The 13,234-nt window shown below is 46.9% G+C and overlaps 6 protein-coding genes across 7 annotated transcripts; 2 read left to right on the plus strand and 4 right to left on the minus strand.

The window, feature by feature from the left end:
* The first annotated feature begins 46 nt into the window (after window positions 1–46).
* LOC6536769 (rRNA 2'-O-methyltransferase fibrillarin) lies at window positions 47–1,071 on the plus strand. Its single transcript, XM_002097304.4, has 2 exons — window positions 47–242; window positions 826–1,071. Exons 1-2 carry the CDS (start codon window positions 174–176, stop codon window positions 976–978), a joined length of 222 nt encoding a protein of 73 aa, XP_002097340.1. The 5' UTR covers window positions 47–173; the 3' UTR covers window positions 979–1,071.
* On the minus strand, window positions 1,024–5,192 carry LOC6536770 (conserved oligomeric Golgi complex subunit 1). Of its 2 annotated transcripts, XM_015192460.2 has the most exons (6): window positions 4,992–5,192; window positions 4,255–4,937; window positions 3,081–4,138; window positions 2,359–3,024; window positions 2,044–2,106; window positions 1,213–1,348 (listed from the first exon to the last, which is right to left on the minus strand). In XM_015192460.2, exons 1-5 carry the CDS (start codon window positions 5,123–5,125, stop codon window positions 2,083–2,085), a joined length of 2,565 nt encoding a protein of 854 aa, XP_015047946.1. In that variant the 5' UTR covers window positions 5,126–5,192; the 3' UTR covers window positions 1,213–1,348; window positions 2,044–2,082. The 2 variants fall into 2 exon arrangements, with proteins under 2 accessions (XP_002097341.1, XP_015047946.1); XM_002097305.4 differs by lacking the exon at window positions 2,044–2,106 and having other exon boundaries at window positions 1,024–1,348.
* Window positions 5,193–5,426: 234 nt separating this feature from the next.
* On the minus strand, window positions 5,427–7,062 carry LOC6536771 (short-chain specific acyl-CoA dehydrogenase, mitochondrial). Its single transcript, XM_002097306.4, has 3 exons — window positions 6,967–7,062; window positions 6,667–6,906; window positions 5,427–6,486 (listed from the first exon to the last, which is right to left on the minus strand). The coding sequence occupies exons 1-3, from the start codon at window positions 6,998–7,000 to the stop codon at window positions 5,513–5,515; spliced, it is 1,248 nt and encodes a 415-aa protein (XP_002097342.1). The 5' UTR covers window positions 7,001–7,062; the 3' UTR covers window positions 5,427–5,512.
* A 1,147-nt stretch (window positions 7,063–8,209) lies between these two features.
* On the plus strand, window positions 8,210–9,887 carry LOC6536772 (vacuolar protein-sorting protein bro1). Its single transcript, XM_002097307.3, has 4 exons — window positions 8,210–8,506; window positions 8,588–9,066; window positions 9,123–9,203; window positions 9,271–9,887. Exons 1-4 carry the CDS (start codon window positions 8,323–8,325, stop codon window positions 9,802–9,804), a joined length of 1,278 nt encoding a protein of 425 aa, XP_002097343.1. The 5' UTR covers window positions 8,210–8,322; the 3' UTR covers window positions 9,805–9,887.
* On the minus strand, window positions 9,802–11,088 carry LOC6536773 (chymotrypsin-1). Its single transcript, XM_002097308.3, has 3 exons — window positions 10,785–11,088; window positions 10,126–10,721; window positions 9,802–10,066 (listed from the first exon to the last, which is right to left on the minus strand). The coding sequence occupies exons 1-3, from the start codon at window positions 10,849–10,851 to the stop codon at window positions 9,905–9,907; spliced, it is 825 nt and encodes a 274-aa protein (XP_002097344.1). The 5' UTR covers window positions 10,852–11,088; the 3' UTR covers window positions 9,802–9,904.
* Window positions 11,089–11,140: 52 nt separating this feature from the next.
* On the minus strand, window positions 11,141–12,227 carry LOC6536774 (chymotrypsin-2). The gene is made up of 3 exons (XM_002097309.3): window positions 12,110–12,227; window positions 11,447–12,048; window positions 11,141–11,381 (listed from the first exon to the last, which is right to left on the minus strand). The coding sequence occupies exons 1-3, from the start codon at window positions 12,198–12,200 to the stop codon at window positions 11,226–11,228; spliced, it is 849 nt and encodes a 282-aa protein (XP_002097345.1). The 5' UTR covers window positions 12,201–12,227; the 3' UTR covers window positions 11,141–11,225.
* Between the last annotated feature and the right edge of the window lie 1,007 nt (window positions 12,228–13,234).

A 13,234-nucleotide genomic window follows, 5' to 3' on the forward strand; every position in this document is an offset into this window, starting at 1 on the left:
CCTTTTTTTGGCCAAATGATTTAATTTCATGCATTTCGCTTTGCGGCAATGGTGCTGCTTATTAGTTGCAATTTGCCAGCTGTGGCATAAGTTTACTCTAGCCAAAACCAACAGCGAGCACCGCAAACTAAACCAAATAAATAAAATAATTGCCTTTCCGAGAAGTTGATAGAATGGGTAAAAATAAAGGAGGCGGCGGCGGCGGAGGAGGAGGAGGTGGCGGTAGTGGAGGCGGCGGCAATGTAAGCAATATTTGTGTTATGCAACTTGCGTACTAATTGTGAGTCTAACTACTTGTAATCCTCATCTTAGTGCCATTCAGTGCCCATTCATGGTCCCAATAAACTTCTAAGTAGCAATTTAACATTATTTAACTTTGGCCTTACTTTTCCACAATGTTAAAATAATTTGTTGTCCAACTTTCAAAAACAAAAATTTCTGCGTTTCCTGACCATTTATAAGAGCAATGCCGAATTAATGAAGAACTTTATTCAGATTGACTTGAAACTTTAAGTTTAAACATAAGATACAACTTTTTTAGAAAGGTGCTTAGTACAACCTGTTTTAATTAATACACTTTTTTAGAACAAATAAGGGGACAGAAAATGATTACTTTATTATCATGCGGATAATAGCTGCTGCTGTATGTAATTAAAGAATTTCTGGCCCGTTGGAGTAAGGGTCTCCCCATTGCAATCCAAACCACTGGCACAACTAACTTTTTTCTCATTTACTGACTTTGCTGCGCAACCTTAAACAACCGTGGCTCGTTATTTGCTCGGTCCCAGCTCAAAGCGAAATCTTTCCGTGTTTCTTTGCCCACAGAAAAAGGGCGGCGGTGGTGGAGGCGGCGGCGGAGGTGGCTCCGGAAATAAAAACAAAGGCGGCGATGGAGGCGGCGGTGACAAAGGTGGAGCCAAGAAAGGACAGGACCAAAAGGCAGCCGCAGGCGGTGGCAAGAAGGGAGGCAAGAAATAGCAACCGTGGCAACATCAAAGCGCATTAAAAATTACAAATTTAGAGTTAAGTTGAAATTAAAAGTGATATCAGGGTGTATATTTCTATACTGTATGTGACTTTCTTACAATTACTGGGCGCTGCCCGCCTGCTCTACAAGTATGTTTGGATATAGGTTAAACATTTTGAATGCTCGGCTTAACAATGGTGCTCCGCGCTCCCATTTGCATTCCACTCGACTGCACTTCACAGGCCACTTGATTTGAATCCTCTAGCGAAACCACTCCTGGGACATCCCGAAGAAGGAAGCTGCGCTGGATTTGGATTTGCTGCTGTCTCCCTTGCGGGCTCCATTGCCACCCGACTTCCTCGTCGGCGTCGTTGTCGCCGTCTATCGGTGAAAGCAGAGATAGAGGGATAAAGAGAAATGTTATTAATTAATTAGTACTATTAATTGGTAGTTTGTCTGATTAATCTGTTAATTTGCCGTTGGTCTCTCAGATTTATCGCGAGCAACAAACAGCAACAAACAGCAGCAAATGGAAAGCAGACATAATTAGAGAACGATTTATACCGTCGGAGATCGCAGCTAATTACAAAACATGCGAGTAACGGCCAAGTAGCCACGGCCATAAATTAACATTTGCCCAGCGATTTGATTTCAATAATTGCAGCGATTCATTAATTAGCATCTAAAGCACTCGTATACGCGACCGTAATATATACATAATCATTCTGCCGATGTTCTGGCCATCCACTTGGAAATTTCGGGTTGGGTTTCAAGAGAAACTTTTGCCAACCACTTGCGGGCGAAGTGCGGAGGGAGGAGCGGCTAGGAAGGGGTGGCAGAAAGTTGCACCTAATTAAAATTTGTCTTGCGGCATTCTGGTTTATTTATTGCTGGATGGACCAAATTAGTTTAATTAAACTGCTGCTTCAGCTTGAAGAGGTTTCCGAATTTGGAAATGGAGCACCTAATAAGAGCAATGAGGCTATTTTGCTCACTATTAATAAGTATTGGTTAAGCAATCAATATCATGCAGCATGCAAACGAGGAATGATAACAAAGTATCAACAATCAAATACCATTACTACCCAACCAGAGTAAATGTTGAAACTATTGACTTAGCAATGCAATCGATAGAAATCCTATGAAAGAAACATGGGAACGCAGCATTATAACTCCATAAAGTTGGTGAAAGATAACCTTAGATATGTATATATGTAGGTAGGGCTGTCAAATTGATTCTTCAGCTACTCAGTTTCGAATAATAAATATTCTTCTAAATAGTAAAACATATAAGAGATTTGAAATCCAGAACAGATGCTCAAATCTAATTAAAAATAATACACTTGAAGCCAAAGTCGACAGCCCCGTATGTCTTAACTATTTTTACTTACCTTCTCCACGGGCTCCAGTGCCAGCGATGTCCGCTCAGTGCTATTAACTCTTCCGGCAGCTTGGGGCATCACAATGGGCAGCAAAGGGAACCACAGCGACGTAGATCCGGAGGAGCTCAAACATAGCACATTGGGATCTGACTCATGGGCCAAAGAACTGGCAGCTGTTGCGGCCTGACTGGGAGCAGCTGGCGAGGGTGTGAGCACTCCCAGTTCACCCTGCAGACGGCTTGCAGCTCGAGACACATGCGCGGTTATGTGCTCGGCAAACAGCTCGAAATCGAAGGGATCTATGCAGTCCCGCAGTTGGTTCTGCTGGGCGTGGATCTGGTCGTAGAGAGTCCGCTCCTCCCGAGAAATGGAGAACACGCGCTCCAGGAACTTAAGATCAAAGTATAATTGCAGGGCAATATTCTGACTGGCTTTGGTGCATTCCGCGTGTGCCAATCCTTCGTAGTGGCGGAGCAGTTTTTCTATGAGGCGCTTAATAAATGCTTGCAATACCTTCGGTGGCAGAGTTTGGGGAACAACCAAATTTAACGCCTGAATTAGCTGGTGAAGATACGTCTGCAGAGAGAGTCGCGGCTGACTGGGGATTCGAATGGTGGACTGTACACTCTGCTCCTGGTCCTCGTCACGCTGTTCCAGTGTCAAAGTCTGCCAAAGCTGCTCAAGAATTTAATTAGGTTACGATGTAGACAAATTTCTTTTAATATATTTACCGCAAAATCGCTAAGAACCACTTCGTGATTAATGACCTTCGGCAGTTTCTCATCGCAATTATGGCCAGCCAACACATCGTCAACAATAAGCAGCCAAAAGGATAGCATCTCCTCTTCGATCAGGCCGCAAATGCGCTGCCAATGCTCGATTCCCACTCCCGACGAATTGTCGGTCCACTGCCGCCAACTGGACGGCTGACAGAAGCACAGTTTTAAATTGGGGCACAGTTCCACCAAGGCGAGACTATTTCGCAACGCCAGGAGCAGAGCAGGGCGTTCCCTTAGCTGTAGACCTTTCAAGTTGGTCAAATACTCTGTCAACTGCTCCTCGGCCGTTTCGCGCAGAAACTCGATAAGTGAAACCTTGTCCTCAACTCTCGTCGTTGGTTCCTGTAACATAACATTCAGCTCCTGGACGATATTCGTAAGATGTGAATCAAAACGTTTGCACAGTTCTATTGTAGCGCCATCGTAGCCTTTTGTTCTATTAGCCAGTCGCTTTGGTTGATCGCTGAGCGCTGCCGCCAAGCTTAAAGGCAAATCATCACTCTGCTCTCGCCAAATTTGTTGAGGCGGCTGCGACTGTCCGGATTCGATAAGCAAGAGTACCTGTTCGTAGGTCTGCTTCATAGCGGACGACCAGCTGCTGCGAATTATCTCTCGCACTCTGGCGTTGATCAACGGCACGTACTTTCTGGCGTAGAAGTCTAACTGGCTATGCTTTAGATGCAGTTGCTGTTCTAGGCGAACGAATTCCGGTCGACCATTAGTCCTGGCCGCTGATTTGATGTCCTGGATCGTCTGCATGTTGCTAACTAATGCAAAGACTTGCTGCAAGTGAGCCGCTGCCAAGGCATTCATTTTATCTAGCCATTGTTGGAGTGAAGAACCCATCTGCTCAGGTGTTAGCTGAGGAACTTCAAATTGTGGCCTAAAACCGGCGATGATATCGGGTAAAAGATGAACTAGCTGGCGCTCACTACTCTCCATTCGGTTGATGCTGGGTGGACACGTAGAAGAGGCACATTCCTCCAGGCGGCTAAAAAGTAGGCTATCACCTGTAGAAGAGAAAAAAAGGGGGATTACTCGAATGGTAGGTAGTTTCTACTAGAGATCTTTTTGATAATCTTAATTGATTCAGTACTTGTGTGCTTATATACAAATGTCAAGTTACCCAAAAGACACTTGTCCAGCAGGTCCACGGTGCTGTTGAGCACGTTTAAGCTAGCCAGGATGCGATCCTTGACGCGACGTGGCTCCGATGGTCCGCTTTGCAGACAGTTTAGAAAGGCTGATGAGCGGAGGTTCAAGAAGGATTTTAGCACAGCACTGAGATCGCTTTTGTCTAGCAAGAGAAGGCTCTGCAGGCAGTCCACAGCCATTTCGGAAAGAAGTTCCTCCCTCTCCAGTGCAGTCAGTATGGCTTGTTTGATGGTAACGTGAAAGGGACGCAGGATTTCCCATTGCTTGCGCGCAACAGGAAGTTTCTGCATCAGCGTACTCTGGCCATCCAGTTGCAAGCCTGTGCTTATGTGTCGACTGAAGATGAACAACTCGGTTGCGGCATAGAAGCGATCATTGTCCAAGTGTGTCCAGATAAGTTCCGGCAGGGCAGTGAGTAACTTGATCTGAGCCATTGTACCGTAGTAGGTCTGCAGCTTCTTTCCGGCGTTCCTCTCCTGCAGTACGGCATCTTTGGCGCTTGCATTGGCAGTAGACTGAAAGCCCAGGAGCTGCTGCTCGTTAAGACTGCGGCAATTGGCCTGCACGTGTTGCACTTGCTCCATAAGTGTGCCGGCCGACGTTTGCATCGCCGCAATGGTGTCTGCCGCCTGCAGAAGATCCCGGTACCGCTCCCTTCAAGATTAAAAACGTTTATTGCCGTAGATCTGGATGTGCCACATCACTTACCCGACATGGGTGCGCAACTCCTCGCGCTTGTTCTCCACCACCGACTGGATCTTTTTGTGCACCGCGTCTATCTCGGACACGCTGTGCTGCTCAAACAGCGTGTCCACGTTCAGGTTTAACAAATTGGCCGTCATTTAGTCGTAAAAATAAGTTTTATTTAAATTGATGAAACAATAACAACGGAGCAGCTGTAATAAAATCGATTTAATTATCGATACTTGGCAACATCGATATTTTCCCTCGTGTAGCCGGTATATGACTTTTAAATTGATGTTAGTTTACATGTCACTGTTGGTAGCAATGTTAAATATGCTGTTAGCGCAAACCGTTACTTAATTCACTGGCGCTAGATAATTATTCCAATAATTAAGACATTTTTTAAATTCTGGTTTTAATGGTTTAAATTTACCGTATTAAATGCATTTGTCTGGCATATTTAAGCTAATTAACATATGTAATAGGGTAAGTGAAAGAATTCGAATTTGTTTGGCAGCAGAAATCGAGAAAAACCCACAAATGGTTCACTCCCTTCCCAGTTCCCGGAGCACGGCGGTGGCGATCACAATTCTTTGGATTTCGGAGGTTCCCTCGTATATCTCTGTGACGCGAGCATTCCGGTAATAGAGCTCTGCAGGCAGATCGGTGGTGTATCCCATACCGCCCAGTATCTGGATGCACTGATGTGCACAGTAGGTGGCGGCTTCGGAGGCATTCAGCTTGGCCATCGCCGCCTCCTTTGTGATGGGCAGCCCATTATCCTTCAGCCAAGCGGCACGCCAAGTAAGCAGCCTCGATGTCTCCACCCGCGTGGCCATGTCGGCCAGCTTCTGCTGGATGAGCTGCATCCGTGCCAGCTGCTTCCCGAAGGCCACCCTCTTCTGCGAATAGTCCACGGCCAATTCCAGCGCAGCTTGTGCGATGCCAGTGGCCTGGGCTGCTATACCGATCCTTCCACAGTCCAAGGACTGCATGGCGATTTTGAAGCCATCCCCGGGAGCTCCAAGGACCCGGGATCGCGGCACCTGCACGTCCTCCAGCACTAGCTGGCAAGTCGAAGTGGCCCTCATGCCCATTTTGCTTTCCTTCTTGGCTATTGTTAGTCCTGGAACATTCTTGGGCGTGAGAAAGGCAGTAATTCCCTTGTGTTTCAGGCTCTTGTCCACCGTGGCGAAGACGATTCCCCCGCTGGCCTCTTTGGAGTTTGATATCCACGCTTTGGTGCCGTTTATTTGGTAGCTGTCTCCTTGCAGCTTGGCCGTGGTGCTGGCAGCTCCTGCATCCGATCCGTTCCCGGGCTCCGATAATGCGTAGAACGCGATGTGGTCACCCTGGGTGTAAGGCAGCAGGAAATCCTGCTTCTGCTGCTCGGTTCCATGCTGCTGCACTGCACCCAGGTACAGGTTATTCACGCCCATCACAATGGATACGGCGGCATCACCGCGAGCCACCTCCTCCATGCCAATCGCGTAGGCCTGGTAATCCAGTCCGGAACCGCCTAAAAGTTTAATAATTGATTAATGGCTTCTGTTGGTAGTATTTCAATTTTGATACAGTTTACATTTGGTAGTAGTACGATCTATTTATATATAATTTCAAAACCATAACCGATTGTATCTTCGTTATGTAAATATTTGTACTATTTAAAATAAGTATTCGTATTTAAATAAGTACTCACCATACTCCTCGCGCACCGCCACCGCCATTAGACCAAGTTCTCCCAATCGCCGAACCTGTTTCGCGGGATAAAGCTCCTCCCGGTCATGGTGGCGCGCTTTAGGAGCCAGTTCCGCATTGGCGAACTCCCGGCAAGTCTTCTGGAGAATCTGGTGGGTCTCGGATAGGGCGGCCAGGCAAGCAATTCCCCGGTTTCCACCTCCAATCCCCCACACACTCAATGAGCCGCTGGAGCGTTGACCTGCGAAGACGAAGGCGGCAATCGATCAACCAGGCAGCCGTGAATCACCCAGTTCCTCACCCAACGTCCGCGCCACTCTGATCAGCTGCTGCATTCCGTCGCCAACTGATCCCAAGCCCGTAGTGCCGATTGCGATCGAGGTAGTGAAAGCTTTTCCGCATTCGCCGGCGAGCCGATCGAAATACAACCGCGGAAAACAGCTTTTATACGCAGCTTTTGGAGAAGAAATTCATGGGAGGAGATTGTAAGGGGGATGCAAAATTAAGGGCATTTTTTAAACTATTCTTTTAAATTTTTGTTAATAGAACAAATGGATTACACTTTCTTTTAAGTAGTTGGATAATTCTATTTTATCTTTTAATTAAAAGATTTAATTGATAATTATATTTTATAAACGCTTTTGAATCTGTTAATTAAAAGATTTAATTTAAAAAGTTTATTTTCCGGAGTTTAAGTTCCGGATTACAAGTCTAAACACCGTAACCCCCACTGCGCACGCCACTGCTGCTTGTATATAGTGTTTTAACTATATATGTAGTACTACCTACCATAATCAAAGTATTTTGTTTTGGCGCTAACTTTGTTAAATTACCAAGTTTCTGGGTTAAAGATCAGTTGAAAGGAAAGAAAAGGAAAGCGGTTCAATGGATTGTGATAAAGAAGAATCCACCAAGAACCCCGTTGATTTCCTACACCGGCTGAATGCCAAAGTAGGCAGTGTTCATTTCCGATACACACCCACTTTCGTTGAAAGGTACAAGGGTGCACTTTTACCTATATGAAACACAGGTACGATTTACAATTTTTCGCTTTACATATTACAAAGTAAGTGTGGACTTTGGGAATTCTCAGGGACACGTGTGAAACTGCTTTATTAAAACATGTTTAACACATGTAACGAATGGAAATCCTGTGGGTGTAACAAATTAAACGGTCGGAGATTTCTGGAGATCATATTTTAAAAAATTGGTACTTTCATACCTTTATTAACTTTATATTTATTTTCTTGTTTATTTAAAAAAATGCTTTTCCGGTAGCTGGGATTTTACTTGGCAACGTTTTTTTTTTTAAACATAATTGTGCACCACCCTTTGCTAGCGCCATCTATGTCAAGAAAACGAAACTACAAATTTTTCATTAGCGAGTTACTTTGCAACCAGTCCGTGTAAAAAGCATTGTAGAGCGCTGTAAGTTATTATTTCTTTGAGGACCAATTCTAGAAAGATTAATGTACGTAATATAAAAATCCTAAATATACATTGTTTTCACAATTCCAGGTTAATTCACTCCCACCATAGTAGCCTGGATAAAGGGCATTTCAAAACTGAATCATTTCCGAATTATCATATTCTTCGCAGCCGAACCGTTGACTGTTCAAAATTATAAAAATTGGCATCATACTTTCAAAAAATAAAGATGAATTACCTGATTCAGCGTGGCAAGATGCGCCAACAGGCGATTAATGTTCCGGAGGGTCTGCCGGAACTCCTTTCAGATGTTACACGGGAGGTGCTCAGATGTCAGCCGAAGAAGGAGTGTCTCTGCCAGTTCATCATCGACTATCTGCATTCGGTGATCGTGACCAGGGAAAAGGCTATGGGTAAGTAATCTGCAGATGTGCAGACTTTCCACACGCTGAAAGTATCTAAATTTAAATTGCTTATACCTATCTCTGTTTTAGTGGCCAAGACCATTTTGGACCGTTCTCTTCGCCAGGTGGAAAGCATAATATCGGACCTCTGTATCTGCGATCTCTCCAAGGAGAAGTCCGAGTTGATGGGACAGGTTATAGAGGACTGTTTCCGCAACTTCCTCGAGAAACGGCGCTGCGAGATGCGGCGTGGCAAGCAGGCGATAAACTTCGAGGATGTGGACATCCTGGAGGAGCTGCTGCAGAAGTGCAAGTTCACCGACGAGGAGCTGGTAATGTCACGGCCGGCCATCGAGAGTGCCTACAAGCGCTTCGTGGACGCCTACATGTCCGCTGAACGGGGAGCCGATGGAACGGAGCTGCTATACCAGTACTTCCGGGACAGGGAGCTGAAGCGCATCAATGAAGCCATGCGCAACCAGGCAGCCATCACGATCCAGTCAGCTTGGCGTGGATACTGGGTTCGCCTCCAGTTCCCACAAGAAGTTTGCGTCTGCGTCTGCGCAACGGTAAGTAATTCTTCCTTTAACAGGATGTCATGCTGTTTGTGACTCGAATTCATCAGGAAAAAGTGGACGATGAGGCGGAACTGCGCAGGGAACATGCAGCGAGTGTTCTTCAGAGATTCTTCCGCAAGGTCATGTTGGTATGTAACAAATGCTAGGAAAGTATTCTATATTGCAGAATTTAAAAACATATAACCAAATTTACAGCGCGTTGCTACCAAGCCAATCGTAGACCCTTGTGCCGAACCCACGGATGCCACCGAACTGGAGGCGACCTCTTCCCCGGACACAGCAAGGGATGGCTATGACGACGTAACTCTCACCACAGCCCCGACAACTGGTCCAGGAACTGCTGCGATGACTGCCGTTCCAACACCGCCGGCAACAGCTACCGGAACTGCTCCCGGAACTGTGCCGCCATCTGAGCCGGGCACTGCTCCGGCCACGGCCAGAACTTCGGCCACCAATTTAGCAGAGCCAGCCGCTCAGGACGAGGCTGCGGAGGCCCAGCCAGCTGCAGAAGCTCCTGCAGCAGAGGCGCATGCGGATGAAGCAGCACCAGCAGCAGCCGAGGAGGCTGCACCACCGCCCCCAGAAGAGGCTGCACCTGAAGCCGCCGCAGAGCCGGCACCACCTCCACCAGAAGAAGTAGCGGCTCCACCGCCCGCGGAGGAGCCCGCTCCCGCAGAGGAGGCTGCTCCAGCCGCAGAAGAAGCTCCCGCAGAAGAGGCAGCCGAGTAGATAAAAGCTGGCTGTCTTTATTAGTTTTGTCTTAGTTGTTAAATTGATGTTATCTGCAAGTGAATAAACTGATCGCAAAGGGCTGTCATCCTCTTCTCCTTTACGATTCCATTTGATTTCCTATCCAGCTGCTGAAGGTAGACACCCTGGTGTAGACATCCGGAGAAATGTAGAGACCACACACCACCAAGCCGTAGGACACTATGCCAACTTGGTGTAATCCATTTTTCGACTGCATCACCAGAGGACCGCCGGAGTCGCCCTGGAAATAAGGTTATAGATTTTATTTCATAATGGATATTGCATTTATATCTAACTCACCGAACAGGCTCCTCTAAAAGGACCCCTGGCGCAGATCTCCGTGTCCGTAACGCTCTCCATGCCCGCGTTCCGGCACTCAGTGTTCGAGATCGTGTGGTAACTCATACGCTGAAGAACATTGGGATAGTTCACATTTTCCAAGAAGGGAAAGGGCACTGGTAAGCGGAGGCCCCATCCCGTCAGGGTCACTGGAACTCCACCGCCGACGAAGTCTTTGCCCTGGGATCGATACTCTATAGCAGTAATGGTGGAGTTGTTTAATTTCAGCGGAGGCTTGATGGACAGCACGGCAAGATCGCTGGTGACCAGTTCCTTATATTTGGGATGGATACTGTAGGATAGCACCTGGGAGCGAGAACCCTGCTCGTTCAGACCTCGAATTCCGGCCACCACTGACATGCGACTAGCATTGAGGCCCTGACAACAGTGAGCAGCAGTGAGGATGCGATTGTCGGCGATGATGGAGCCACCGCAGAAGTGCATCTGACCACCGCGGGTCCTGTACTGCAGGGAAACCTGGTAGGGCACGTGTTCTCCTGGTGGGATATCAGCGCCTCCAACAATACGATGAGGAGTATACCCACTTGGTTGTCGAGCTTGTACGAGATATATTTCTGTTACAAGGGGATTCTAAATTATTAATTCCAGTTAAAACTCACAATTCAGTCTTCCGAAGACTCCTCCCACTGTAATTACTCCGATCAGTAGTAGTTCACTTAGACCCATCGTTGTTTGGATAATGCCACTGGCTCTGCACCTCCACACTTCTTAAATAAGAGCTTAGCCCCCATTGGAAATAGAATTTGCATATGTATCGCAAACTATCTGGGTCACCTTGGCTACTTGGTTATGCCATTATATTTGATCTTGAAATTGAAATTATAATGAGAGCTTCTGCAGGTAACGTAACCCAGTTACCTCTTTGCAAATATCTAATTGCGAATTTGGAAGACAGTTTTACGAAGAAAGATAATGCCATTTTAGACTGACTAAATAGTAAAGTATACCTACATAGTTTGGTTGAGGTTTTTCAGAATATATTTGAATAAATCGAGATTGATATTCCAATATTAATTTGACAATTTTTGTCTGATATCGCATTAAGCCATTCTCTCCTTAATCCAGCCGTCAAACATGGACACTCTAGTATAGACATCGGGGTTGTTCGAGGCGCAGAATGCCGTTCCATAGGAGACGACGCCCACCTGTTTATAGGACTCACCGCTCTTCATCACCAGAGGACCGCCAGAATCGCCCTTAATTAAATAATATTCAATATTAGCTAACATCATTCAGGTATTCACTTAAATATACTACTCACATTACAGGCTCCCTTGCCAAACCTCTCCAAAGCGCAGATCTCGGTGTCGGTCAGCTGGGTCATTGTCTCCTTGCACTTGGAATTGCTCAGGGTCTTGTAAGTGAGCTTCTGGAGCACAGTGGGATATTTGGCGAACGGACCTGTGCCAAAGTGGAAGACAGAACCCCATCCGGTTAGGAGAACCTCCTGATCGGCACCTACAGTGTCTGATCCACTGACGTCAATAGTGGACACTCGCTTCTCGTCCAGCTCAAAGGGCGGGTCGATCTTGAGGATGGCAATGTCGCTGGTCACTAGCTCCTGGTAGTTCTCGTTCATCTCGTAGGACTGCACCTGAGATCGGAAGCCGGAGCTGTCGTTGAGATCCCTAATCCCAGCCACAACGCTAATTCGACTGGCATTCTGGCCATTGACGCAGTGGGCAGCGGTAAGGACGCGATTTGGGGCAATCAGGGATCCACCACAAAAGTGCCGCATTTTTCCACTGCGGGTAAGAAATTGCATGGACACCTGGTAGGGAACATATTCATCCTCGGGCACATCATAACCGCCAACCACTCGCTCCTGGGAATTAAGGTCCGCCTCCTCGAAATACTTGTCCACTGGGATAATCGTGGAGTAAAGCATACAGTACTCTTTGGTTAAGCTATAAATTTTACTTACAATCGATGACATTGCCCATGGGTTTGCCTTTCACCCCATCCAAAGCCAACAAAGCTGTAAGAACTAGCACAGAATAAGTTACTCCGTTCATGGTTAGACTGAGCCTGAAACTAGCAGTGCATCCGAGGTTTATATAGCCATGCCAGAGTCCCAATTAATTGGGGCTTTTCGTTCTGCTCGATTCATTTGAATTTTATCAAGTGCAGCTGTGGGCGGTCGTCCCACCTCATGTAATGGGTTACAAGGTCGCTGGGCAGCGATAGCAATGTCTAGGCGATAGGAACAGACAGTTGGTGAGGGGAGACAAATGGGACTGGCTGTGGTGTAAGCCAACTAAGATTTATTTCACTTCGAGGGTAACTTGAACAGGTTATATAGACACTTCCCTTCCTTAATCGCAGTTTAAGTCCCCTCTATACATCATCTAAAGATCTGTGGTGATGAGTGAGCTTCGTCGATTCCAAAGAATAGCACCTACGCAAAGCTGGGGCATAGTCACTAAGAGAATCAGCATAGGAATAAGAGGCAGTCTACTAACCAAGACCTACTCCTTTCAGACCGATCTGCCTTCGAGTTTTAATCAGCGAATAATTTAAATATTCCGATTAAACAAGCCCCTGCCACGGCAGCGGACATTTCTTTTAATTCATTGTGCGGACATGGAGACAAGCAGACCTGCCGCTGGCAATCAGCACCTTGGACACCTTGGGCACCACTGGCACTTCGGAGGCGGTTGCAGCTTGAGTTTCGAGTGCAGACAGGAGCTCCGGGCCATCCACATGTTCGATGCAAATCAGGCTCCATTGCAGCCTCGAGTTCTGCCTCAATTGTTGCTGCCAATGCTTCTTTCATGGGCGGGCCATGGAAGCGCTATCTGGTCCACATTCGGAGTCAGATGTGTCAGTTCCTGGGCTGATTGCATCCAGCTAATGAATCATTTCGGCTGTAGCTGGCTTGGACCGAGGAACCTCAACTGTGTGTGGCGCACAGGCGCGAATTAATTATGCACACCTCTCGGTTTCGTGGCAACTCCTTCTCCCGCTGCTCCTCCGTTTGCATCCTGGCTGCTGTTGAGGTCTTGATCTTTGGACTTCTGTGTTAATTGTCCTGCGCTGCCATGCAGCG

This window comes from Drosophila yakuba, chromosome 3R (assembly GCF_016746365.2).
Source record: "Drosophila yakuba strain Tai18E2 chromosome 3R, Prin_Dyak_Tai18E2_2.1, whole genome shotgun sequence".
Taxonomy (NCBI): Eukaryota; Metazoa; Arthropoda; class Insecta; order Diptera; family Drosophilidae; genus Drosophila; species Drosophila yakuba.